At 35.8% G+C, this 27,279-nt stretch overlaps 1 protein-coding gene across 1 annotated transcript; it reads right to left on the reverse strand.

Moving 5' to 3' along the window:
- Positions 1-12,630: 12,630 nt before the first annotated feature.
- On the reverse strand, positions 12,631-13,307 carry LOC108477844 (uncharacterized). Its single transcript, XM_017780328.1, has 2 exons — positions 12,977-13,307; positions 12,631-12,872 (listed from the first exon to the last, which is right to left on the reverse strand). The coding sequence occupies exons 1-2, from the start codon at positions 13,305-13,307 to the stop codon at positions 12,631-12,633; spliced, it is 573 nt and encodes a 190-aa protein (XP_017635817.1).
- Between the last annotated feature and the right edge of the window lie 13,972 nt (positions 13,308-27,279).

Raw genomic sequence — 27,279 nt, forward strand, 5'->3', positions numbered from 1 at the left:
GCCTTATATGTACAGATTCCATTTTGAGTCTAGTTTCATTAGAAACAAACGGCACCAGTATTAAAGCCCTGTACAGAGAGATATTCAAGTTATAACGTGCGAAGGTCAGAGCAGTCGATCCCTGTAACATGGGTGAATTTAACTAATAAACTGTACCAATTGGCCGGACCAAAAATTCTAGAAATAAATCCATGGATGGATATATGAGTCTAAATTCAGGGAAAATTTACGAAACCAGTTTCTGAGTTTTGAAACTCGAGATATGATTTTTAAGGCGACGGTGACGCAGTTTTCCAGCTTGACTGGAAATGTCAAATTGGGGGGAAAATATGTGAACTTGGCTTGTTAACCCCTCGTGTCCGACACCGGCAATGGACTCGGGTTTGGGGTGTTACAATGATTAGCTATTGGAGTGGCTAATCGAGATTATATTTGATAACACGTATGCTTTATGTGGTAACTAATCTATGAAAATCCATAAAATGGTGAAATTGGCTATAAAACAGAATCACACAGCAGCAGTGATGTGAGTTTGAAAAATTACTAAAAATAGTAGGGATAGAATTAGATGATGAATAGAATATAGAATTGAAGCTTAATGAATCTATTTTCATGTGGAAGAAACAAAATAGGTAAAAGAGTTGTATTTTATGAGATATTTACGTTTTGGTGAAGCAGGGTCAGAGCAATTTCTGGATTCCCTATTCTGACTTTAGAAATTCACCATAATTTGTGTAAAAATAATGAGCACTCACAATTTATATGTATGGATTCATAATTGAGTATATTTTTAAGTGAAACAAACGGCATAGTCATTGGATTTCTGTATAGAAAGAAATTTGATTCGTAGTGCACAGGGGTCAGAGTAGATAGATATATGAGTCTAGTTTCAGGAAAAATTTACAGATCTTAATTTTGACTTTTGGAACTTGAGATATGAATTTTGAAGCAACTGTGACGCAGTTAGCCAGCTTGTCTGGAAATTTTAAAAATAAATTGTTTGAGCTGTTTAATTAATGAATTAAGTCCGTTAACACCTCGTGCTCGACTCCGGCGATGATCTCGGGTACGGGGCCTTACACCTTGTCAGAGGATGGTTCGGTTTTAGTAGAGTTAAAGGCTAGACTGACGTTGCTTCAAGAGATTAGTGAGGCTTAGAAAGGTGATAGGGACTTGCAAGCTAAAATGGCTAAGTGTGAGGAAGGAAATGAATCAGAGTTTAGTATTGGTGTACCGAGACAGAATTTGTGTACCCAAGGATAATGAGCTCATTTAGAAGATTTTACGAGAGGCACATAGTGGTCGTTTGTCTATCCACCCAGGTAGTGTGAAAATCTATAACAACTTGAAGAAAATATACTAGTGGTCAGGGATGAAAAGAGACATTTCTGAGTTTGTTTCTAAGTGTCTAGTTTGTCAGCAAGTGAAAGCCGAACACCAAGTACCTTCGAGTTTAATTCAGCCTATCATGATCCCCGAGTGGAAGTGGAATCGGATTACTATAGACTTTGTGACGGGTTTACCAGTAACCCCGAAGAAGAAAGATGCCGTGTGGATTGTGGTTGATCGACTGACGAAGTCGGCTCACTTTTTCCTGATACGTATAGACTTCTTACTCTATAAGCTAACTGACTTTTACATTTCCGAAATTGAGAGACTTCATAGAGTGCCCTTGTCGATTATTTCAGACAGAGACCTGAGGTTTACCTCGAGGTTTTGGAAGAAATTACAAGAGGCTTTGGGAACAAATTTGAACCTTAGCACAGCTTTCCACCCGCAAACCGACGGACAGTCGGAGAGAGTAATTCAGATCTTAGAAGATATGTTGCGGTGTTGTGTTCTCGAGTTCCAAAGTAGTTGGGAAAAGTATTTACCACTAGTGGAATTCGCCTACAACAATAGTTATCAGTCGAGTTTGAAAATGGAGCCCTATGAGGCTTTGTATGGGCGTAAGTGTCGAACACCATTATATTGGATCGAGTTGAAGGGAATTAGATTCATAGGGTCGACTTAATCAGAGAAACTGAAGAAAAGGTTAAAGTGATTTGTGATTGTATAAAGGCCGCATCAGATAGACAAAAATCCTACACAGATTTGAAATGGAAAGAGATCGAGTTTCAAGTCGGGGATAAAGTGTTTTTGAAGGTATCCTCGTGGAAGAAGGTTATCTTATTCGAAAGGAAAGGAAAATTAAGTCCACGGTTTATTGGACCTTATGAAGTGACTGAAAAAATTGGACCGGTAGCATACCGATTGGCTTTCCCCTAAGAATTGGAAAAGATTCATGACGTGTTTCATGTGTCCATGTTACGTCGATATAGACCGGATCCTTTTCATGTGATCGCGCCAACTAAGGTTGAGATTCAACCGGACATGACTTATGGTGAAGAGCCGATTAAGATTTTGGCTAGAGAAATTAAACAATTGAAGAATAAAAATATAGCACTTGTTAAAGTATTATGGCATAGACATGGAGTCGAAGAAGCCAAATGGGAACCCGAGGAGACCATGAGAGACCAATACCTGAATCTCTTCACCGATAAGATTTCGGGGACGAAAAGCCCCAAGGGGGGAGAATTGTAACAGACCAACTTTGGGGCTAATCAGAATAGTGGTTACGAAACTATTGTTCTGAAGCCATAGAAATTATTTTAATATTATTTTATGCATGATGACATGATTATAAAGGTGCATGAAAAATTTGGTGAATTAATTTTAGCATTTGAGAGCTTAATCTCGCAAAAGGACTAAATCGCATAAAATGAAAAAGTCCTATTTTGATAGCTAAGGGTTTCAAATAGCTAGAGAACCAAAATTGGGGGTCTTTATAGGGTAAATAGACCCTAAAAAGACTGCTTGGCTGGCCATGGGGACAAGAAAGGTCAAAAAGGTCAAATTAGGTGAGTTTTGGTAGCTTATTTGACTAAAATAGAAATAAAATAAAATAAAGATGATATCATCATTTTTCACCATTTCTTCTCCACCAAAAATTCAGCCATTGTTGGGGTTTGAAAGATTGAAAATTTCAGCCATTTAATCTCTCTACAAGTAAGTGATCTTGAGGGTTTTTCTTGATGGTTTTTGTACTTTTAGAACACTTGTAACATGAGCTTTCAAATGAGGGGACTATTTTGCAAAATGGTTAATAGTCTAGAGTTTTACCATGAGTGTGTTCATTTGTTTTTTGAAATTTTTTGTAAGAAAATGAGCTATAGTAGTGTAATAAACAACTTTTGTGAAGTAGTTTTCATGAAAACCCTAACTAAGGACCATTTTGCATAAGTTGTAAAATAGATGATAAATGTGTGAAATAATGAGAATTGTAGGTTGCTTCTAGTATAAAAAGTAATCAGCTAGGCTTGGTTAGTGAGAACAAGTGATAAAAATCGATTTTCGAACCTAGGGGTAAAATGGTCATTTTGTGAAAGTCTAGGAACAAAATGGTCATTTTGCCCAATTATGAATTTTTGAGTACCTAGATTAATAAAATGATTAAATGTGTGAATTTTCATCATTATAGATCAAGAATTACAAAATCTGAACCTAGACCGGGGAAAAGCAAAGCTAGTGGATTAAGTCGAAATAATCGCCATATGTTGAATACTGATGTAAGTTGTATGTTAATAATACAACTATACCTTTATGATGTGTAATTGAGTTGATATGGCCTAAATTGTCTTGATTTTGAATGCGAGAATACATGTTGAGAAATTTACGTAGTAAAGACTTTCGTTTGAGAAATTTACGTTGTAAAGACTTTCGTTGAACATTTGGAATAGACTTGGATATTTGTACCGTGATAATGGGTGATATGTGTGCTAGTGTAAGACATATCTAGGACATGCGTCAGCCACAGCATGAGAGTCAGTGTAAGACATGTCTGGGACATGCATCGGTCTCGAGATATTTAGGCCAGTGCAAGACACACCTATGACATGCATTGGCATTGAGACGAGAGCTAATGTAAGACATGTCTAAGACATGCATCGGCCTCGCGATATACAAGCTAGTGTAAAACCTGTCTAGGACATGGTGTTAGCTTGTGGTGTGTCAGTGTAAGACCTGTCTGGGACATGGCATCGGCCTCGCTATATAGAAGCCAGTGTAATACCATGTTTAGGACATGGCGTCGGCTTCTTAACCCATGTTAGGGCTATTGAGTATCTGGTATTATTCCAAATGGTTCAATAAAAGGTTTATGATTTATATTGAAATCAGAAAAGTTATGATCATGTGATGAGTGGTACAGGTACCTAATTGAAATGTATGAGATATGGGCTCAATGTATTCAATATGAGTTGTATTGGATGGTGATGAGTAAATTGTACTTACATTTAATTATGGTACTAATTAATAAATTGTGAAAGGTTATGAGCATATTGTTTTATGATAAGTAGTTGTTGTTTATTTTCATGCAACTTACTAAGCTTTATGCTTACCCCGTTTCTTTCCATTTTCTTATAGTGCCGCCTAATTAGCTCGTGGATCAACGGACGTCGGAGGCATCGATCACACTATCAATCAAAGCACTTGGTATAGTTAGATCTTTTATTTTAATTATGGCATGTATAGGACTCTGACTTTTGAGCTTTGGTCATTGTTAATTGGCCAAATATGTTGGCTTACTTTAGTGTTTGATTCAATTTGGTATAAGGCCATTGAAAATGGTTAATATTGAAGTTATTATGTGAAATTATTGGCATAGTTGAATATATGTAATGTATATGGGTATTAACTATGGTGGTTTGGTTGAGAAATCATATTAAGTTAATATTAAATGTGTTAGTCAATGTTAGATTTTGTTTCAGGGTGGCAAAGGGTTAGTAGATAGCCTTATATTGTCCACACAGGTAAACACATAGGCATGTGTCTAGGCCGTGTGTGACACACGGTCAGCCCTATGGGCATGTCGTTCTATCGTGTGTCCCCTGCACGTAAAATTTGCAAGACAGAATGCATGGTAGTAAACACACGGGTAGAGACACGGCTGTGCATTTCAGTCATGTAGAGGATACGACCTCTGGCCATGGGTGTGTACCTAGGCCGTGTACCCCAAATTGGGTGCTAACGTCAGAAGCAGACTATCAAGGTTTCTAGACACAAGCTAAGACACGGGCGTGTCATGGCCATGTGAGGGACATGGGCCATACACGTTCGTGTGAAAACCATTGTAGGTTCAAATTTAGAATTTAATTCACACGGGCATGGGGCACGGGCGTGTCCCTAGATGCTTAGGCCATGTGTGTCACACGGGCCATTAGCACGACCATGTTATAATGACCATACGGGCGTGTTTCCCTTCAACACGGGCGTATGCCCTATTTTAAGAGTTATTTTTATTTACTCGGTTTAAGGACTCGAGTTGGTTCCAAATGGATTCCAATGAACGTTTGAGGCCTCGTAGGCCCACATTAAGGAGTTTAAATAAAGTTCGAAAGAGCTTTGAATTTGATCAAATCTTAGTGATTCGGAAACGACTGTATGCATGTGATTAAGTATGGTAATGCCTCGTGTCCAGTCCCGGCCTCGGACGCGGGTAAGGGGTGTTTCAATAAGAATGTTGCTTCTTCTTCTATTTATATGCTTAAGTCATTTAATTTATGGCATGGTAAGCTTGGACATGTTAATTATAATACTTTACGTTGATTAATTAATTTAGAGCACATTACTTCATTTCACATTAATTATAAACATAAATGTGAAACTTTTGTTGAGGCAAAATTAACAAGGTCCTCATTTCAAACTGTTGAAAGAAATACAGAACCACTTGATCTAATACATAGCGATGTTTGTGACTTAAAGTTTGTTTAAACTAGAGGAGGGAATAAATATTCTATTATCTTCATTGATGATGGCACAAAATATTATTTTTCATATTTGCTTAAGAGCAAAAAAGAAGCTATAGAGAAATTTATTTTCTATAAATAGGAAGTTGAAACCCAACTTAATAAAAAAATTAAGATGGTGAGAAGTGATTGTGGTGGTGAATACGTTAAACCATTTGGTGAATATTGTACACAACATGGTATTATTCATGAAGTGAAACCACCATACTCTCCTCAATCAAATGGATTAGCAGAGCGAAAAAATCAGACTCTAAAGGAAATGATGAACGCATTGTTAGGGAGTTCTAGGTTATCACAGAACATATAGGGGGAAACTATTTTATCAGCTAATTACCTTTTAAATAAGATTCCCCGCAAGAAAAGGGACAAGACACCGTCTGAGTTATGGAAAGGTAGAAAACATTCCTACAACTACTTGAAAGTTTAGGGGTGTCTTGTAAAAATAATGACTCTGTTACCAAAGCATATTAAAATAGGTCCTAAACCGGTGGATTGTATTTTCATTGGTTATGCAGATCATAGCAATGCATATAGGTTTCTTTTGCATAAATCAAAGAATCCTGACATTCACAAGAATACGATATTAGAATCAAAGAATGTTTCATTCTTTGAAAATATCTTCTATTATAAAGCTGAGGAAGTTGATTCAAGTTAAACAAAACGAACTTCAGATAATATAGATGAAAATAGTCAATGTAATACCCCTTACCCATACTCAAGATCGGGACAATGTATGGGGCATTACCGTACACAAACATGGCATTTCCAAAAAATAACGGGCTATAAAATTTTGTTCCAAATTAAAACCAATCAAACATATTCATAGTGTCCCTATTATGAGCCTACGAGGCCCAAAACATGCATTAAGAATGGTCTGGGACTAAACTGAGAGCTTAAGAAGATCCTATGAAAATTCCAAGGTTTAAGCCTCACACACCCGTGTGGAGGCAATGCACACACCCGTGTGCTTGGGACACGCCCATGTCCCTTACCCGTGTGGAATTAATTGAATTTATTTTCCATTTCAAACCTACAGGGGTTTTCACAAGTCCAAGCACACGCTCGTGTAGTCGACCGTGTCCAAAAACTCAGACATTCTGTTTATGACGTCATCACTCATTTTGACGCACACGGCCAAGGCACACACCTGTGTGCTAGGTCGTGTCCTCCATAAGGTTGAGACACACGGCCATGTCTCTACCCGTGTGTTTACTACCATGCAAACTGACCTAAAATTTTAGGTGCAGGAAACACACGGCCAGGCAACACACCCATGGGGGTTGACCATGGGTCACACATGGCCTAGACACATGCTCATGTTCTACCCGTGTGGACCTTTTTGGGGTTATTTCCCAAGCCTTTGGTCACTTTCTAACATCCTTACACACTTAAAGACTTCAATGGTATTTAACATGGCCTAATTATACTCTTAGGGAACCTTGGCATAACTCATTGCACGTTAACCTCATCTCATCGGTTTAGTACATGCTAAATTATCCTTTTTGTATTAAGGATTACCATATCATCAAACACATTTAGACTTGGCTCATTTTATAACTCATTGCCAATTATGACCTAGCCATCTCCAAGTGATTTGGCCACATTCCACATGTCCATTCATTATAGACCACATTTAACCATCTCATGAACATTTAAACACCAACATGTACAATTAGTAGGTTACAACCTACATCAAAATGAGCTATGTCTTATGGCCATATACAAAATGTGTAGGTATATCATTCAAGCCCTTACATTGGCTAACCAATGACACACATAACAAAATAACCAAAAAAAACCTATACATGCCATTGTAATAAAAGTATCTATATACCAAAGCAAGATAAGCTGATAGTGTTAACAATACTCCAATCGTCTTCCAATCTTCACGAGTCCATGAGCTCTGTAAAAAAGGGAAAGAAAAAGGGGGTAAGCATTAACATGCTTAGTAAGTTTGGATAACAGGAAGGTAAACTTACCGGTTAAAAACCCTAACAACCATAAAAGATATTCATGCCAAACATGCATAGTATAAATTCCCTATCACATACACTCAATCATCAAATTAGTTCCCTCTCAAGCAATATAGCATTAATCTTGGTGAGCTCATCAATTCAAACATTGCCATTCTTGTGTCTTATTACAGTCCCGTTGAATATCTCAAAAATCTAGATGGGTATCCCATTTACCGACAAGTCATGCTAGTGACCATTTTAAATATACACTCCCGTGAACCTCACTCTTACAGTGGAATTACCAATTCAGGATAAATCCCTCATAACATAAATTCAAGGAGTATTATCAAGATTACCATTCCAGGCTAAATCCTTTACAACGAAAATTACTCCAAAAAATTCGAATCTAAAATGCCAGTCTAGGCTAATTTTAGTCCTTAATCGTGTTACCCATCCGGGCTAAATCCACAGTGCACATATATTCATCGGGAGGTTGGGTCTCTTAAGGAACACCCGTCTGAGCTGGATCCTTACTATATTGAGATCATCGAATTACCCGTCTGGGCTAAATCTCTTTCTGCAACACATGCAGGATCTCATGTCATGTAAACAAGAATTTACCCATCGAATCTCCCTTTTTCATTCAATCGGGACAATTGTCATCTTTTTCATTTTACACTACCACATTTCATGGATTGTCATGCAATCAATATCTAAATTAACATACATTTAAGAATATGCATTTTCAAGTATATTTAAAGTTTACTTCAAGTTAAACGAACTTACCTAGTAATTGCTTTAGTTTTATTTTCGGTTATTTCGAAACCTTTCGTTTTCCACGGCCGACCTCCGGAATTGGTTCCTCCGGGTCTATATCAGTAAAAATAAATTATTAATACCTCATACAATTCATTTTAGACCTAAGTTTTACCCTCGGGAAAAATGATCATTTTGCCCCCAACATTTTACATTTTTTTACAAATTAGTCCCTGGGATCGTATAATGGAATGCATGAAATTCCTTGGTCACCCATGCCTGGCCGAATGTATCCTAAGCTCATACCAGCCCATATTTTCCTCTATTTCACATTTCTACCACAATTTTTATACTTTTTACAAAATGGTCCTTTAGGCCATTTCCATGAAAACCTACCTAGTAAAAATTGTTTGCCATCCTTTAAACTCTCACATTCCTCCATAAATCTTTAAAACACAAGCATCTCATGCATGGGTAAACTTCTAAACATGAACCCTAGCTTGAGATATGAGTAGAAATGGATAGAGCATGTTACGAGGGTCTCAAAATTACAAAGAACATTAAAAACGGGGCTAAGGAGCACTTACTATTGAGCTTGAAATGTTGAAAACCCTAGCTTATGGAGCTCTAGGAATTTTAGCAGTTATGGGGAAGAAGATGTCTGATTTTGGCTTTCTTTTTCCGTTTTTATTAAGTTTATTACCAAATGACCAAAATGTCATTCCTTACAAAACTTCCAATTTTTTCTATGTATGCCCATTTTTGTCCAAAAACATAGAAACTGAACAATTTTGTATTTAAGACCTTCTAATTTATAATTCAAAGCAATTTCATGTAAATTGCTTCTAGAACCCAAGTTTTTCAATTTATTCAACTTGGTCCCTAATTTCCAATTGGATACCTTATACTTAGAATTTCTTCATGAAACTTTAACATATGCTTATTTTCATATCTTAGAACTCATAATAATCATAAAAAAAAACTTTAATGTCATATTTGTCGTCTCGAAACCACTATTCTGACTAGGCCCTATTCCAGGATGTTACATTTAGCCCCCTAGGGACTTTCGTCCTCGAAAGTCTTACCAGTAAACAAGTTCGGATATTACTGCTCATGGTTTCTTTAGGTTCCCATGTAGCCTCTTTTACTCCGTGTCTATGCCATAAAACTTTCACCAAGGCTATATTGTTATTCCTCAACTGTTTGACTTCCCGAGCCAAAATCTTAATCGGTTCTTCACCATAAGTCATATCCGGTCTAATCTCAATTTCCATCAGTGAAATCACATGAGAGGGGTCTGATCCATATTTATGCAACATGAACACATGGAATACATCGTGAGTCTTTCCCAATTCGGATTGCAACGCTAACCGATAGGCTAATGGTCCAACTCTTTCAGTAGTCTCATATGGTCCAATAAATCGCGGGCTCAATTTCCCTTTTTGGTGCCAAATCTCAAAACCTTTTTCCATAGAGATACTTTCAAGAACACTTTATCTCCAACTTGAAATTCGATCTCCTTTCTTTTCAAATCAGCATATGACTTTTGTCTATCCAATGCTGCTTTCAAACAGTCGTGTATCGCTTTAACCTTTTCTTCATTTTCCTTGACTAAATTAACTCCGTGAATCTGGCTTTCCTTGAGCTCTATCCAATATAGTGGAGTTCAGAACTTCCGGCCATTCAATGCATTATAAGGTGCCATCTTTAAACTCGTCTGAAAACTCTTGTTGTAGGCGAATTCCACCAATGGAAAATATTTTTCCCAATTGCCTTGAAATTCAAGGACACAACACCTTAACTTGTCCTCGAGAGTTTGAATCGTCCGCTCAGACTGACCATCAGTCTGTGGCTGGAATGCCATACTAAAACTCAACTTTGTACCTAAGGCTTCTTGCAACTTCTTCCAAAATCTTGAAGTGAATCTTGGATCCCTATCTAAAATGATCGACAACGGTACCCCATGTAGTCTCACAATCTCGGATATGTACAAGTCGGCTAATTTGTCAAGAGAGAAATCTGTTCGTACAGGAGTAAAATGAGTTGAATTTTTTAGTCTATCAACTATAACCCAAATGTCATCTTTCTTTTCCGGTGTTAATAGCAATCCTGTCACAAAATCCATAGTAATCCTGTCCCATTTCCATTCGAGAACCATCACGGGCTGTAATAAACCCGAAGGCACTTGATGTTCAACCTTGACCTGTTGACATATCAAGCATTTCGACATGAATTCAGAGATATCTCTTTTCATACCATTCCACCAGTACATTTTCTTCAAATCATTATACATCTTGGTACTTCTGGGATGAATAGACAATCGGCTATCATGTGCCTCTTACAAAATTTTCTAAACCAGTTCATCATCTTTGGGTACACAGACCCTATCCTGAAATATCAAACAACTATTAGGATCAACCCAGAAATCTGATTCAACGCTCGTCTCACATTGTGCTATCTTGGCTTATAAGTCACTATCATTGATCTGAGCTGCGCAAACTTCTGGGAGAATTGTCAGTCTGGCTCTTGACTCAGCCAAAATTGAACCATCATCAAATAACGCCAAATGTGTGTTCATAGCCTCAATGCAAACAAGGACTTCCTACTCAATGCATCAGGGACTACGTTCGCCTTTCCCAGGTGGTAATCAATTATCAGCTCATAATCTTTAATCAATCCTAACCATCTTCGTTGTCTTAGATTTAATTCCTTTTGAGTCAACAAATACTTCAAACTCTTATGATCTGTGAATATACAGAAAGTTTCACCATACAAATTGTGTCTCCAAATCTTCAAGGCAAATACAATGGCAGCTAGCTCCAAGTCGTGTGTTGGATAATTTTTTCGTGCGGCTTTAGTTGCCTCGAAGCATATGCTATCACTTTACCTTCTTGCATCAGTACACAGCCCAATCCATTCAAGGACGCATCACTATAAACCACAAACTCTTTCCCCCGCTCAAGTTACACTAAAATTGGAGCTCCGGTTAGCAACGTCTTTAATTTCTCAAAACTTTGCTGACACTTATCTGACCACTTAAACTACACATCTTTTTGCAGCAATCTCGTCAAAGGAGTCGCAATCATCAAAAACCCTTTTACGAAGTGTCGATAGTAACCGTCTAAGCCCAAAAAACTACTAACCTCAGTTACATTCTTTGGTGGCTTCCACTCAACAATAGCAGATATCTTGTTCTGATCAACTCAGATGCCATCACCTGACATAATGTGACTGAGAAATCCAACCTCTCAGAGCCAGAACTCACTCTTTCTAAATTTAGCATACAACTATTCGTCCCGTAAGATCTATAAAACTGTTCTCAGATGTTCTGCATGCTCAGTCTCATCTTTGGAATAAATCAGGATATCATCAATAAACACAACAAAAAACTTATCTAAGTATGGCCGGAATATCCTATTCATCAAGTCTATAAATACAACCAGTGCATTTGTCAACCCAAAAGGCATCACAAGAAATTCATAATGGTCGTACCTTGTTATGAAAGCAATCTTAGGTACATCTGACTCTTTGACTCGCAACTGATAGTAGCCGGATCTTAGATCTATCTTAGAAAACATAGTGGCTCCCCTCAATTGATCAAACAAGTCGTCGATTCTTGGCAACGGATACTTGTTCTTTATAGATACCTTGTTGAGTTGTAAGTAATCTATACATAGTCTCATCGAACCATATTTCTTCTTAACAAATAATATGGGAGCACCCCACGGAGAAAAGCTTTGTCTTGCGAACCTTTTATCTGTCAGTTCTTGCAACTGTGCTTTTAACTCTTTCAACTCGGTTGGTGCCATCCTATACATGGCAATAGAAATGGGTGTTGTTCCCGACGCTAGTTCAATACCAAATTCTACCTCTCTGACAGGAGGTAAACCGGGCAATTCTTCTGGAAACACATCCGGATATTCGCGTACTATCGATACTGATTCCAACTTCAACTCACATTCTTTAGTATTCAACACGAAAGCAAGGTAGGTTTTATATCCTTCTCCTATATATCTTTGAGCCTTTATTGAAGAAATCACATTTGGTGGTGTATTCAACTCGCTTGAATCAACTTAGAGAACTTCACCATTTGAACATTTCAATTCAATATAGTTATTACCACAATTTACTATCACATCGTAGAGGATCAACCAATCCTTGCCAAGTATTACGTAAAATTCATTGAAGGGAAAAAGCATAAGATTATCCAGAAAACGATGACCTTGGATCGTCAAAGGACAATTCTTATAAACCTTATCTACTAAGACAGACTTGCCTAGAGGGTTCGACACCTTAATCACAAACTCCTTAGGTTCTACAAACATATTCATACTAGACACAAATTTCATACAAATATACAAATGGGTCGAGCCTAGTCAATCAAGGAAATAACATGTACATCATGATGAGAGAATGTACCCGTAATGACATCAGGAGCAGAGGCTTTCTCTTTAGCTTGTATCGCGTAAGTTCTTATCAGGGCCCGAGTTTCTGGTTTTACAGTTGTGTCCCTGGCAACATTTCGACTGTCACTTGCAATTCCAGGATGTCGGGGTGGTCTACCTCGAGAATTAGGAGCATTAGAATTTGGGGCTAGATCCACCCCTTTATCAACTCGTTCTGGGCAGTCTTTAAGGAAGTGGTCAAGAGAACCATATCTGTAGCATGCACCACTCCTTTTTCGACACTCACCGAAATGAAATTTGTTGCAGCTTTCACTCCTCGGCTTTTGATCATCCACACTTCCCATACTAGTTACCTTGGGGGAGGAAGAATTTAAGTTGTGATGCTTTAAGCTTCTTGTTCTGCCCGAATATCCCACCGATGCAGTGGAGCGCTCTTGTTGACTCTTCAATTTCTTTGTGGGAAAAGAGTGTGTTCTGCCACTAGATCTCTTGTTCGAAATTCGAGTCTCTCTCTTCTCTTTCTTTCTTTCATTGTTTAGTTCTTCAGCCTTCTTGACCGACCAGCCAGTGCTACAAATTCTCGTATCTCAAGGATCCTGATCAACAACTTAATTTCCTCATTCAAGCCTTCCTCGAAACGCTTACACATTTTCGTCTCCGATTGGACCCACTTCGTGGTACATTGACTTAACCTTACGAATTCCCTCTCATATTCTGACACGGTCTTATTTCCTTGCCTGAGTTCCAGGAATTATTTTCGTTTCGAGTCTAAAAATCTTTGACTGATGTATTTCCTTTTAAACTCAACTTGGAAGAACTCCCATGTAATATCTTCCTTCGGTACCACTAAAGATACAGTCTCCCACCAGTGATATGCAGTATCTTTTAGAAGAGATACCACACACTTTAAACACTCCTCAGGTGCACATAACAACTCGTCTAAACCCGCATAATTTTCTCGAGCTATAACTCGACTCGTTCAACATCACCATCAACCTTAGCTCTAAACTTTTCAGCCCTATATTTTCTAAGTTTATCCACTAGGGCTTTACCAATTCTCACGGGTGCCATACCTTGTGGCACTTATCCCTCAAGTCGAGTAGGGGGCGGAAGAGGTCAAGGTATATTGGGGCAGTTTCTTAAGTAATCCCCAAACCATTCACCCATCATCTTGAAGAAGACAGCTCTTGCCTCTTACCAACCTTCAGACATAGGCCATCTACTACTACTACTACTACTACTAGTAGCTCGTTGAACGAACGCTGGAGCATAGCTCTCGGCTCCCTCGAACTCATCTTGAGCTTGATTGAAAGACATTTACTATATTCAAATATAATTAAAAATGGTTAGGAGATGTCACATTATCATAACTTGTATAATGGCATGTATAGCTACACTTAATACACGCTACGTTAGTCCTAAAACTGACTAAACAGTAGTGCTGATACCATTAAATGTAACACCCCTTACTCGTACTCGAGACCGAGACAAGGTACGGGGCATTACCATACACAAACATGACATTTCTGAAAAATCATGGGCTATAAAATTTCGTTCCAAATTAAAACAAATCAAACATATTCATAGTGTCTCTATTATGTACCTATGAGGCCCAAAACATGCATTAAGAATGGTCCGGGACTAAACCGAGAGCTTAAGAAGATCTTAGGAAAATTCCTAGGTTTAAGCCTCACACGCCCGTATCGAGGCAATGCACACACCCGTGTGCTTGGGACATGCCCGTGTCCTTACCCATGTGGAATTAATTGAATTTATTTTCCATTTCAAACCTACAGGGGTTTTCACACGGCCAAGCATACGCTCGTGTGGTCACCCGTGTCCAAAAACCCAGACATTCTGTTTATAACATAATCATTCATTTTGAGGCACACGGCCAAGGCACAAGCCCGTATGCTAGGCCGTGTCCTCCACACGGTTGACACACACTGCCATGTCTCTGCCCGTGTGTTTACTACCATGCAAACTAACCTAAAATTTTAGTTGCAGGAGACACATGGCCAGGCAGCACGCCTATGGGGGCTAACCATGTGTCACACATGACCTAGACACATGCCTGTGTGTCCACCCGTGCGGACCTTTTTAGAGCTATTTCCTAATTTTTTGGTCACCCTCTAACATCCTTACACACTTAAAGATTTTAATGGTATTTAACATAGCCTAATTATACTTTTAAGCAACCTTGGCATAACTCATTGCACGTTAACCTCATCCCATCGGTTTAGTACATGCTAAATTATCCTTTTTGTATCAAGGATTACCATATCATCAAACACATTTAGACTTGGCTCATTTTATAACTCATTTCCAATTATGACCTAACCATCTCCAAGTGATTTGGCCACATTCCACATGTCCATTCATGATAGACCACATTTAACCATCTCATGAACATTTAATCACCAACATGCACAATTAGTAGGTTACAACCTACATCAAAATGAGCCATGTCTTATGGCCATATACAAAATGAATAGGTATATCATTCAAGCCCTTACATTGGCTAACGAATGACACATATAACAAAATAACCAAAAAAAACCTATACATGCAATTGTAATAAAGTAAAAGTATCTATATACCAAAACAAGATAACCTGATAGTGTTGACAATACTCCAATCGTTTTTCAATCTTTACGAGTCCACGAGCTCTATAAAACAGGGAAAGAAAAAGGGGGTAAGCATTAACATGCTTAGTAAGTTCGGATAACAAGAAGGTAAACTTACCGGTTATTTTGCATACAACCATAAAAGATATTCATGCCAAACATGCATAGTATAAATTCCCTATCACATACACTCAATCATCAAGTTTGTTCCTTCTCAAGCAATATAGGATTAATCTTGGTGAGTTCATAAATTCAAACATTGCCATTCTCGTGTCTTATTAAGTCCAGTTGAATTTCTTGGAAATCTCGATGGGTATCCCATTTACTGACAAGTCATGCTAGTGACCATTTTAAATATACACTCCCGTGAACCTCACTCTTACGGCGGAATTACCAATCTCGGTTAAATCCCTCGTAACATAAATTCAAGGAGTATTGCCGAGGTTACCATTCTAGGCTAAATCCTTTACAATGACAATTACTCCAAAATGTTTAGATTTGAAATGCCAGTCTAGGCTTATTTCAGTCCTTAATCGTGTTACCCATCCGGGCTAAATCCACAGTGCATATATATTCATCAGGAGGTTCGATCGCTTAAGGAACACCCGTCCAGGCTGATCTTTACTATACTGAGATCATCGGACTACCCGTCCGGGCTAAATCCCTTTCTACAACACATGCAAAATCTCATGTCATGTAAATAAGAATTTACCATCGAATCTCCCTTTTTCAATCAACCGGGACAATTGTCATCTTTTTCATTTTACACTACCACATTTCATGGATTGTCATGCAATCAATATCTAAATTAACATACATTTAAGAATATGCATTTTCAAGTATATTTAAAGTTTACTTTGAGTTACACGAACTTACCTGGTAATTGTTTCAGTTTCGTATCTCAGTTATTCCAAAACCTTTCGTTTTCCACGATTGACCTCTAGAATTGGTTCCTCGAGATCTATATCAGTAAAAATAAATGATGAATACCTCATACTATTCATTTCGGACCTAAATTTTACCCCCAGGAAAAATGACCATTTTGCCCCCAACATTTTACTTTTTTTTTTTACAAATTAGTCCCTAGGATCGTATAATGGAATGCATGAAATTCCTTGGCTACCCATGCTTAACCGAATGTATCCTAAGCTCATACCAGCCCATATTTTCCTTTATTTCACATTTCTACCACATATTTTATACTTTTTACAAAATGGTCCTTTAGGCCATTTCCATGAAAACCTACCTAGTAAAAATTGTTTACCATCCTTTAAACTCTCATATTCCTTCATAAATCATTAAAATACAAGCATCTCATGCATGGGTAAATTTCTAAACATGAACCCTAGCTTGAGATATGGGTAGAAATGGATAGAGCATGTTACGAGGATCTCAAAATTACAAAGAACATTAAAAACGGGGCTAGGGAGCACTTACTATTGAGCTTGAAATGTTGAAAACCCTAGCTTATGGAGCTCTAGGAATTTCAGCAGTTACGGGGAAGAAGACGACTGATTTTGACTTTCTTTTTCCCTTTTTATTGAGTTTATTACCAAATGACCAAAATGTCATTCCTTACAAAACTTCCAAATTTTTCTATGCATGTCTATTTTTATCCAAAAACTTAGAAATTGCGCAATTTTCTATTTAAGACCTTCTAATTTATAATTCAAAGCAATTTCATGTAAATAGCTTCTAGAACCCAAGTTTTGTAATTTATTCAATTTGGTCCTTAATTCCAATTGGACACCTTATACTTAGAATTCCTTCATGAAACTTTAACACATGATTATTTTCATATCCTAGAATCATAATAATCATAAAAAAAATATTTTAACGTCATATTTGTGGTCCCAAAACCACTCTTCCAACTAGGCCCTATTCTAGGATGTTACATTTAAGACGAGGTTGAAACTAAGATAGAGCCAAAAAAGAGTAAATAAGTAAGGATGGAAAAATATTTTGGATTGGATTTCCTAACCTTTATGCTAGAGGTCGAACCTCAAATGTATAATGATGTTATACGGTCATCCGAAAGCACCTCATGGAAAGATGTTATTAAAAGTGAAATTGACTCTATCATGCAAAATCATACATGAGAATTAGTAGATCTTCCTCCGGGAATTAAACCATTAAATTCTAAGTGGATTTCAAACGAAAATGAAAGTAGATAGAGCAATTGATAAGTACAATGCTAGATTGGTTATAAAAGGTTATAAACAAAAGGAAAGCCTTGACCAAGTGGAATATGCAAAGGTCATAGGTAGTCTAATGTACCTTATGAGCTGTACTAGACCAGATATTACTTTCATTGTGAGCAGTTTAAGCAGATTCATAAGCAACTTATGGGAAAATCACTAGAAAGCAATTGTGAGGATACTGAGATATCTTAGATATACTCGGGACTATGGATTGCGTTATTCTAAAGATCCTACTGTTTTAGAAGGATTCCTCGATGCCAGTTGGATATATGATATTCAAGATACCAAAGGCATAAGTGGATATGTTTTTACATTGGGAAAAGAAGCTGTGTCATGGAAATCATTAAGATAAATGATTATAACTAGATCCACATTGGAATCTGAGTTTGTAGCTCTAAAAAAATCTAAAGAAGAGGCCGAATGGCTTCGAAACTTCTTGGAGGATATTCGTGACTGGCCAAAGCTTGTGCCCACAATATGCATATATTGTGATAACCAAGCAAGACATATGCATCATCGGCACAATACCGTTAAACAATTGATCTCAAACGGAGTTATCTCAATTGATTTTGTAAAATCAAAAGATAACATTGTAATCCGCTAACTACAGGCTTAAATCGAGATCAGGTTGATAAAACATCAAAAGGAATGAGACTAAAGCCCATGAAAAACTAAAGGCACTATGTGAAGGAAAACCCAACCTAGTTGACTGAAGATCCCAATATCTAAGTTCAAAGGGACAACCTACTTGCATAGACCTTGTAATGTCATTGTGGGGGTTTTATCTCGAGTTCGTTCCTATGATATGAACAATGATTAAAAGTGGGATAGGTTAAGCAATGCTTTTAATGACCGTTGTGTGTTTCGGTGAGCCGAGCAACATAAGTCACCTATGTGAGAGTGATGTGGGGCCGCTTCGAGGAGACTATTACAGAATAGTTCTGTAACACCCCGAACTCATGGCCGTTACCGGAAATCGAACACGAGGTGTTACCGGCTTACTTCATTTATTTCCCCCCAATTTTTTTTTTTTTGTTCGAGCAAGTGGCTCTTTGTATCGTGGTCGCTTTAAAAATCATATTTTGAGTTCTGAAACTCGAAATCCAATTTCGTAAATTTTTCCCAAAACTAGACTCATATATCTATATGGGGGAAATTTTGTAGAATTTTTTTGTTGGTCCAATTAGTACATTTTATTTGTTAAAGTCTCCCCTGTTTCAAGGTTTGACTACACTGACCTCTGTACCTTACGATTTAAATATCTCCCTGTACAGGGCTTCAATGCCTATGTCGTTTGTCTCTAATAAAACTAGACTCGATAATGAATTTTTACATATAAGGCACAACCTATAATTATCTCGATAAAATTTACGGTGAATTTTCTAAATCAAAATAGGGGATCCAGAAATCGCTCTGGCCCTGTTTCACAAGAATTTAATTAACTCCTAACATACAGCTCATATGGTCGTTTCGTTTCTTCCATATGAAAATAGACTCATCAAGCTTAGATTTAATAATTTATTCATTATTTAATTCCATTTGTACTATTTTTAGTGATTTTCAATCTCACATCATCTCTTGTCAGCATCATTACTAAAACAAACTATGCCTATTTCATGATTTTTCCTTGATCTAACTAATAATTCATCATACATGTCACAATTTATGACCATGACTAGCCATGCCAAAGGCTAATCATCACCGAGCATCTCCCCACTACACTATTACCAAATCATGAATTTAACACGAAAATAATCGGTCATGACATATGGCATAATAATCGAGTAGGCCTCAACCAATACTCAACCAAAACCGAATTACCAAGACTTGTGTCCAAACATCATAGAACCAATTCCAACCGAACATTTATGCCATTTTCGTGGCTAAAATTTACATACCAAATTTCAACAAAACATAATAGCCTATACATGCCGAAATGTTCTCCTAGACCAACTAAGAAGAAAATACCAAAAGTTGCTAGCGGTGTGATGACTTGATGACGGTCCCGAATCTGAAAAAAGTCGAGTCCAAGAAACCTAAAATAGGTGACAAGCAAACACCGAATGAGTATATAACTCGAGAAGTCATAAGCATTACACTACCATCCATTAATAAAATTTTCACAAGAGGAAACAACGAAATGAGGCTAAGTACTCCATCCATACCGAACTATGCCATAGTTTCTTAGACCTTACGATTCAATCTCATTCCAAGTCCTAAATTGACATTTCATACGCTATTCAATAGAATAATTGAGGCATTTCCATACATCATTTTATTTTCGTTACAATCATACAACTAAGCGAACTTTCACCTATTCCACGATGAACCTTATGTACGTGACTTCAATTATAATCATCACATAGGTTCAAAACTTACCACGCTCAACTCCAAATATAAACATAGCACCTATTAGCCATGAACTCAAGGTACTTACCCTTTCCGCTGTCCGAAATCGACTCGGTAAGGTCGCACCCTTAATATAAATAATTGATAGAAAATATATATATATAGTGGGTTCGCACACATAGTGCTTAATAATCAACCACGCACACTTAGTGCCATGTACTTTAAACTCGCACACTTAGTGCCATGCATTTCAAGCCCGCACACTTAGTGCCAATCTCACAACCGTGAACACTTATTGCCCGCACACTTAGTGCCGAAAACCAACCACTCTATACGCTTCACTTCCTTTTTACATTCGATAATTTCATCTCTACATACATATACATTTGTATACATTTCATCTCATTAAACACAATTGCATAGGTATTACGATCATTTAAATCAATACCAACTATATGCTTAATGACTTACCTTGTGTTGGGTAAAATAATTCCAAGTCGGCTACTCGATGACCTTGATTTCCCTTGTTGGACGCCTCTCCTTTAGGATCTTGAGCTTAAACAAATAAATTAACTCATTCAACCGCTTTGCTACATATATTGGTATTCACATTTTAATGATTTTATGACATACGAACGGCATGGTAAAATTTTTATCTTGCTACCTTATGTTCTTAGCTATTCGACTAATAACCTTATGCAATTACCATACTTTCAATAATCCAATCACACATGCATATGTATACTTGGACATTCGGCAATCACCTTTGCTAGTTTTTCCCATTTTTTTGTCGGTTATATATACATAGTCCTAAGGTAATATCACGAATGGGCTTACATATATATGTATATATAGCCGAATATGCAAAGCTTAAACTCAACATCACATAAGCTCCTAAGTGATGGTCGAATATGTATATCTATATCTATATATATATATATATATATATCAACTATACTATTATTTTTAATTCATCTAATCACAAAATTTCATCTCATGAACACTTGACCCATTTCTCACAAAATGAAACAACAACTAAAATGAACATCCCATTTTTACCCCATATGGCCGATTGCTTCATTTGTTACCCAACTAACAATTCAACAATTTCAACCTCATTACAACCTCTACCTATCCAATATAACATGAACACAATCCTCCACCCCTAAATTAGATTCGCAATCACTTAACCCATTTTAACCTCAACTTTCAAGTTAAAAGCAATTAACCACTCACCATATCCTACATTACTATCCATTTTAATGACATTAACACATCTACTAAGAGTTTCAAGCTTCTTGGCGAATTTCAACCTCAAAATCCTAAGTCTAATCTATAGGATGAGTAGAATTTGAACTAACCATCTCAAACATGCATAGATTTTCAAGAATCATTCAATACATACCTCATTCTAGCCATCTTCCAAGCCAAAATCAAATAACCAAATCTCCTTCCTTCTCCTCACTCACGGTAATAGCCAAAGAAAAAAAAGATGAACACTCCTCTTCCTCCTTATTTTATTCATCTTTTCCTTTTAATTCCTTTCTTTAATATATTTTAATTTACTTACCAATATTAAATAATAAACAACATAAACTTGGAGGAATGGAACCATGCTTGGCCGGCCACTTAACATGAATTGGGCACTTTGACATGCAAACCCAAACTTTCCTATTTTAATACTATTTGGTCCTTACATATTTACCTATCATAATTTTCTAAGTCTCTCAACTAGATCCTTTCAAGCAAAATTCACATTCCTAAGATAAAATTAAAACATCAAATTTTTATACAAGTACTATCACACATATAAGATATGCAATTAAAATTTTAACTAAATTTTATGACTCGGTTTTGTGGTCCCGAAACCACATTCCGACTAGGGTCAAATTAGGGCTGTCACAAGTTCTCTCAAACTCTTGCAGAACTAGGAGATGTTCATGGCCATATGAACATACCCATGAGAACTAAAACATTGCCAGGAAGGTAGTTGTGTGAGGTATATCATCATTTACACTAAAGGCAAAATAGTTGAAAGACATCGCGTCTACTAGTTGGTTAGTAAAGTAAATATATTTTCACAAGGGAAAGTTCAAGGGTTGATGCCCACCTATCCTATACAACTATCGAACATAGATTCTGTCACCACATCGAGTCAATGTTTTCGTTAAAACTATTAATTTATGTGGGACATTGTTGGAAAAAAAATGGATACTTTGGAATATTTGAGGCATGTTCTCGATTAGTAAAGGTGGAGATTTAAATCATAAAACTATAATTTTATATTCTATTCCATGAGATCTTTACAACAATATATCATATGCTCAAAATGGTTGAGTGATGAATGAGAAATTGGTGCTCAAAGTAAGTCACTTGTGAATTAAGTTGAGGAAAATGAAAAGCTTAGTCCCACATTGGTTAGATATAAAAAGTGGAATATGTTTATATATGAGAACCAACTTGGTGATTATTGAATGTTTAAACTAATACTCTCCCTCGCACACAAGGGTTGCAAATCCAAACTTGTCGGGATTAGGGGGGCACCCGCATGACGTGGATGACACAAAATGTCTGGACCAGTTGGGCTTTCTGGGCCTGCGGATATTTTAGCCCAATATGCATCCTTAATTTCCTCAATATAGCTTATCTTTTTGGAATCAAAAGGAGTTAATGCCTTTAATTAAGGTTTAAATTCTCCTTGATTCACGGACACATTTTGGCTCTATTAGTCAAAGATTTCCAAAAATTCTTCCATTGAACTTTTTTAGAAACCTAATAATCTGACAAGGACGATACACACTAAAATATTTTGCAAGTTTTCGAGATATCTTTTCCCTGCATATTTGTCAATCTATTTTCCAGTGATAGAAGAAGGCGAGGCTACTGTTTGTTGATCACTATAGCTGTGTTAATCTTGTTATTGCATCCTGAGAGACAATCAACCACCGTTTCTCCAACACCAAAGGGGTGGCCAAATTTGTCTTAAGGAGACTATCTATACAGTTCTCAACTACCAATATAATATTTCAATTTTATTTTATTTTTTGTTTTCCAGTTTTGTATATATTGTTCTTGTTCGATCTTGCGATTAATATAAAACGTTATATTACTGTTATTTTACTAACATATTTGCAACACTATGTTAGTAAGTTCTAATGCTCCTAAAATTTTTTGGGGAGACGTTATAATTAGTAATTATGTTCTTAATAAAGCACCACAAAAACACTCTTTAAAAATGCCTTATGAATTTCAGAAAAGTTATAAGCCAAATATAAGTAATTTTAGAGTGTGGGTTTGCCTTGCCTTTGTTAGGCTTCCAAAACATAAAAGATCAAAACTTGAAATAAAAGACTCTAGATGTGCATTATGGGTTATACCTTGACAAGTAAGGCATATAGGTTTCTGGACTTAGATAATAATGTTATAATTGAATCATTAAAGGTCATTTTTCATGAAAATATATTTCCCTTTAAAACTAAAAATAGTGAGGGTGCTGAATTTGGATCGAAAATTATCTCTAAACTTAGGGATAACCAACAAGCTCTTATATAGTTTACTTCTCAACCTAGAAAAAGAAATTAATTTGTTGATGTTGGTTACTTTAGAATTGACATCTTTTCTTGGGCTGCTGGCAAGATTCAAAAGTCCTTATTTCATATAGGGTCGATTTTGTTCTCAGATTTGTCAATTGAATTTGGTCTAATTTGACAAGGCATTCTTACTCTATAACTTGCTATCTAAAGCAATCACATTATTTACAATCATGAGATAAAATCTCGATTGAGAACAATACAAAATATATTGAAAGATTGAATAATACTTTAAAAACTTATATCAAAAGAAGAGATCTCTATCAACCATCGTCAAACCTATGAAGACAAAAGGTGTGTACAACTACAAACTGCAAATTGCAAAGTTCTGTTGATTTAATTAAAGCCATCAAAGATGGCAAAAGCGGGAAGAATCGAAGTTGGCCCCTAAGATGTCTATCATCTTTCTTGCCTGTGAGCTGCCCTTTTTAGCTTTTCCCGTGCAAATCACGGATTTTATCTTTTTTGTCATCATCCAAGTAGAATTCTTCTCTTTATATATATTTCTATATTAATCGATTAAAGCAAAGCTACCGAAAACTTACTGTTGAATCCACCCTTTATTCCATCCTTATCAAAAACAGATGCCCTTTTTAGTTCAAACATACGCACATCCTTCCCTGCCGGTTGGTTCAGATTAATCACACAATAAAACAATTTTATGAAAAGGGGCATCAACTCATCAAAAATAATCTGACCACCATACGGATGATTCTTTACTTTAATCACACATTAATTAAAATATGGATAAAAAATCTCAATCAATGGATTATGATTTCTTTTATAATACCCAAGATTTTATTTAAGTTTTATTACGATGATGTAATAAGTGGATTAAAAGTTAATTTTTTTGAAATATAATATTTAATACGTATAAGATAAATGATACATCATTAATATTTTTTTCAATCATCATATTCATTGATAATAAAATGTGTCAAATTTTTTAAAGACTAAAGGATTTTATTATTATGAGAGATTAAGATATTATTTTTCATTTTTGAGAGGTAAAGCGTAACTTTACTCTCTGTATATATCAATTTTAAATTTAAAAAATTATAAAGTAAATTTCCAGTTTTAGAGAGCCAAAGTCGTGCCTGCCTTCGGATCCACTTCTGCCGATAATGTATAAAATTATCTTGAACTAAATTTCAATGGAATATGTTGATTTATCATTGTTGAAGTACAGGCAAATAGTAGGGTAAACCTATGGCAAACTTTAGTGGTTTCTTTGAACCGAAAGGAAAATGTACTTGGTAAAGAATCATATGACATCGCTAGCAAGCCTTGATAATCAATTGCCTCTCCAGGAAACTTTTTGAGTTAATAACTTAATATTTGATTTTAGCTTTTTTAATTAGAAAAGAAATAATATTTAACGTATCATGGGACATAAATCTCATACATTATCATTAAATTAATTAAAAATATGGAAATTTTTGACTAAATAATAATTGTTTTATTTAATCATAATTATTATAAATAAATATTAATAACTCTCAATTTAAAGCCTTGTTTTAAGATTTAAAATTTTACATTTAAATTTTAGGGTTTTATCATTTGATTATAATTTTAATTATGTTTAAATAAAATTATTAATATTTATTTATAAAATTTCCACACTCCATCAAATATGCTCCCATTAAACAAATGAAGCAATCGAATCCTAGATCATTTCTTTGTTAATTAGTAGGCTTTACATGCTAAATTCTCGCTAGAAAGCTCCCCATATAGCAGCTACCAGAACCAGAACCAGAACCAGAACCGCAATTAATTGATTAATTTTATGAATTAGTAATCATAGAGGAAGCACATGAGAAGGTGTAATCTTTTCTCTGATTAATTTAATTAACAACCATCTTTTTATCAAACTGGTTTTTATTATAATTTAGGTTAGATCCTAGCCCTACAAAATGATAAATATTCTCCAAAGCATGCATATTTTTCATCTTATAATAATTATGCCAATATTATATTATGATCACAATCACCACTCATCTTCTGAATTCTATCTATTTATTTTCTTTTCTTCTCTTAATTTTTAAAAATTATTATTATACAAGTTTGATTAGAAAAAGCATTAATAAGTGGTAGGTTCAAGGAAAAGATTTCATGAAAAAAAATTAATTTTGAACCTTTGAAATTACATTGTAAGAAGAATAATTATGAATCATAAATATATAATAAAAATTTTTATTTTCAATTATAGAATTAAAAGATTATGCTAGGTGTACCTAGTAATAATTTTTAATCTAATTTTTCAGTTAAAATAATATTATGATTTTGAAATCAGAATGTTTTTTTTTAAATATTCTTTCTCACGACAAATATGTTGTGAAATCCTATTAGTCCCAAATGCATCCCCATACTTTAGAAACATATGTGACATCAAATTAAAAAAAAGATGGCAATGAGAGTTATGGGTCTCAAGACAATATCTTCTGTGCTTGAGAGTTTGAAATAAGCATAAAAGCAAATTAAGGAGGATGGATTAGTAGGGCAATTAATGGGTGATTAGGGAACATATATGTAGGATGGAGGAAGATAGGGAAATGAAAATGAGGTGGGTAGTTTTTTGGTGAGCAATGCATGGACCCAATCCAACCCCTCCACATTCAAGCAACCATATATTGGTGACTTAGTTTTTTATAGGTCATGGTTTCCATTTGGTGACCATGCCATGTTGCTCCATCCTCACCTTCTAAAGCCCTACAAATCTAATCCAAAACATTTCTTCTTGCTTCAGTGAGTGGTCCATGCAATGCAAAGTCCTATCCCACATACGTCTTTCTTTTCTTTCAACACCCCTACCTCTATTCATTGTGAAAAGGATGTGTTTACTTGTTCATCACTAAACTTGTCTACACTATGTTTTTTTTTTTTTTTAAATTAGGGGCAGCATTGTTCAAAAATCAATCCTGAACTAATAAGTGTCGAGTATTGTGATAAGGCGTATTATTAAAAAGAATAACCATGAATCCTAAAAGGATTAATCTTGATAAACGGTAAAATGAAAATGAAGAAAACCTTAGTCATTCTAACAAAAAGAGATTGAACCTAAGACTAACCGAAGTTAACTAAGAATTTGAATATAAATCTTTTCACTCCACCTATTTAATTGCTTTAGTCAAGAAAGAAAATACATGCCTACTAATTTTTTTTATATAATATATTGAATTATTCATAATCCCTACTCAACTTTTAAATAAAAAGATAAATATATTTTAACACACTTAGACTCGTTTACTTTTGTACTAACAACAATACCTATATCAATCGAGTTAGACTTAATCTACGCCTACACTAACTTTAAAAATTAGTAAAACTATAACTACCCACTGTATATTATTATTGATTTGAACTTCATACTCGAACGATCGATCTTTTGAGTGCAAAAGCTGAAGGGAGTTGATCTCATTTTCTTTCTTAAATTAAACTATAATTTAAGTAATAAATAAAAAAGAAGTTGTCTATAATGGAAGGGTGATTCACACTGACGATCCATTGAGTCATTTCGAAACAAAGAGTGTTAGAGAGTGGATATTTGAA

The sequence above is a fragment of the Gossypium arboreum genome, chromosome 12 (assembly GCF_025698485.1).
Source record: "Gossypium arboreum isolate Shixiya-1 chromosome 12, ASM2569848v2, whole genome shotgun sequence".
Classification (NCBI taxonomy): domain Eukaryota; kingdom Viridiplantae; phylum Streptophyta; class Magnoliopsida; order Malvales; family Malvaceae; genus Gossypium; species Gossypium arboreum.

What these genes read in the sequence shown, in the direction of transcription:
- LOC108477844 (XM_017780328.1), bottom strand. Translation starts at nt 13,307, where the DNA reads ATGGGAAGTGTGGATGATCAAAAGCCGAGGAGTGAAAGCTGCAACAAA. An exon ending in TGCTCCTGATGTCATTACGG is followed by an intron (nt 12,873 to 12,976) that starts GTACATTCTCTC and finishes ATATGTTTGTAG; the next exon opens with AACCTAAGGAGTTTGTGATT.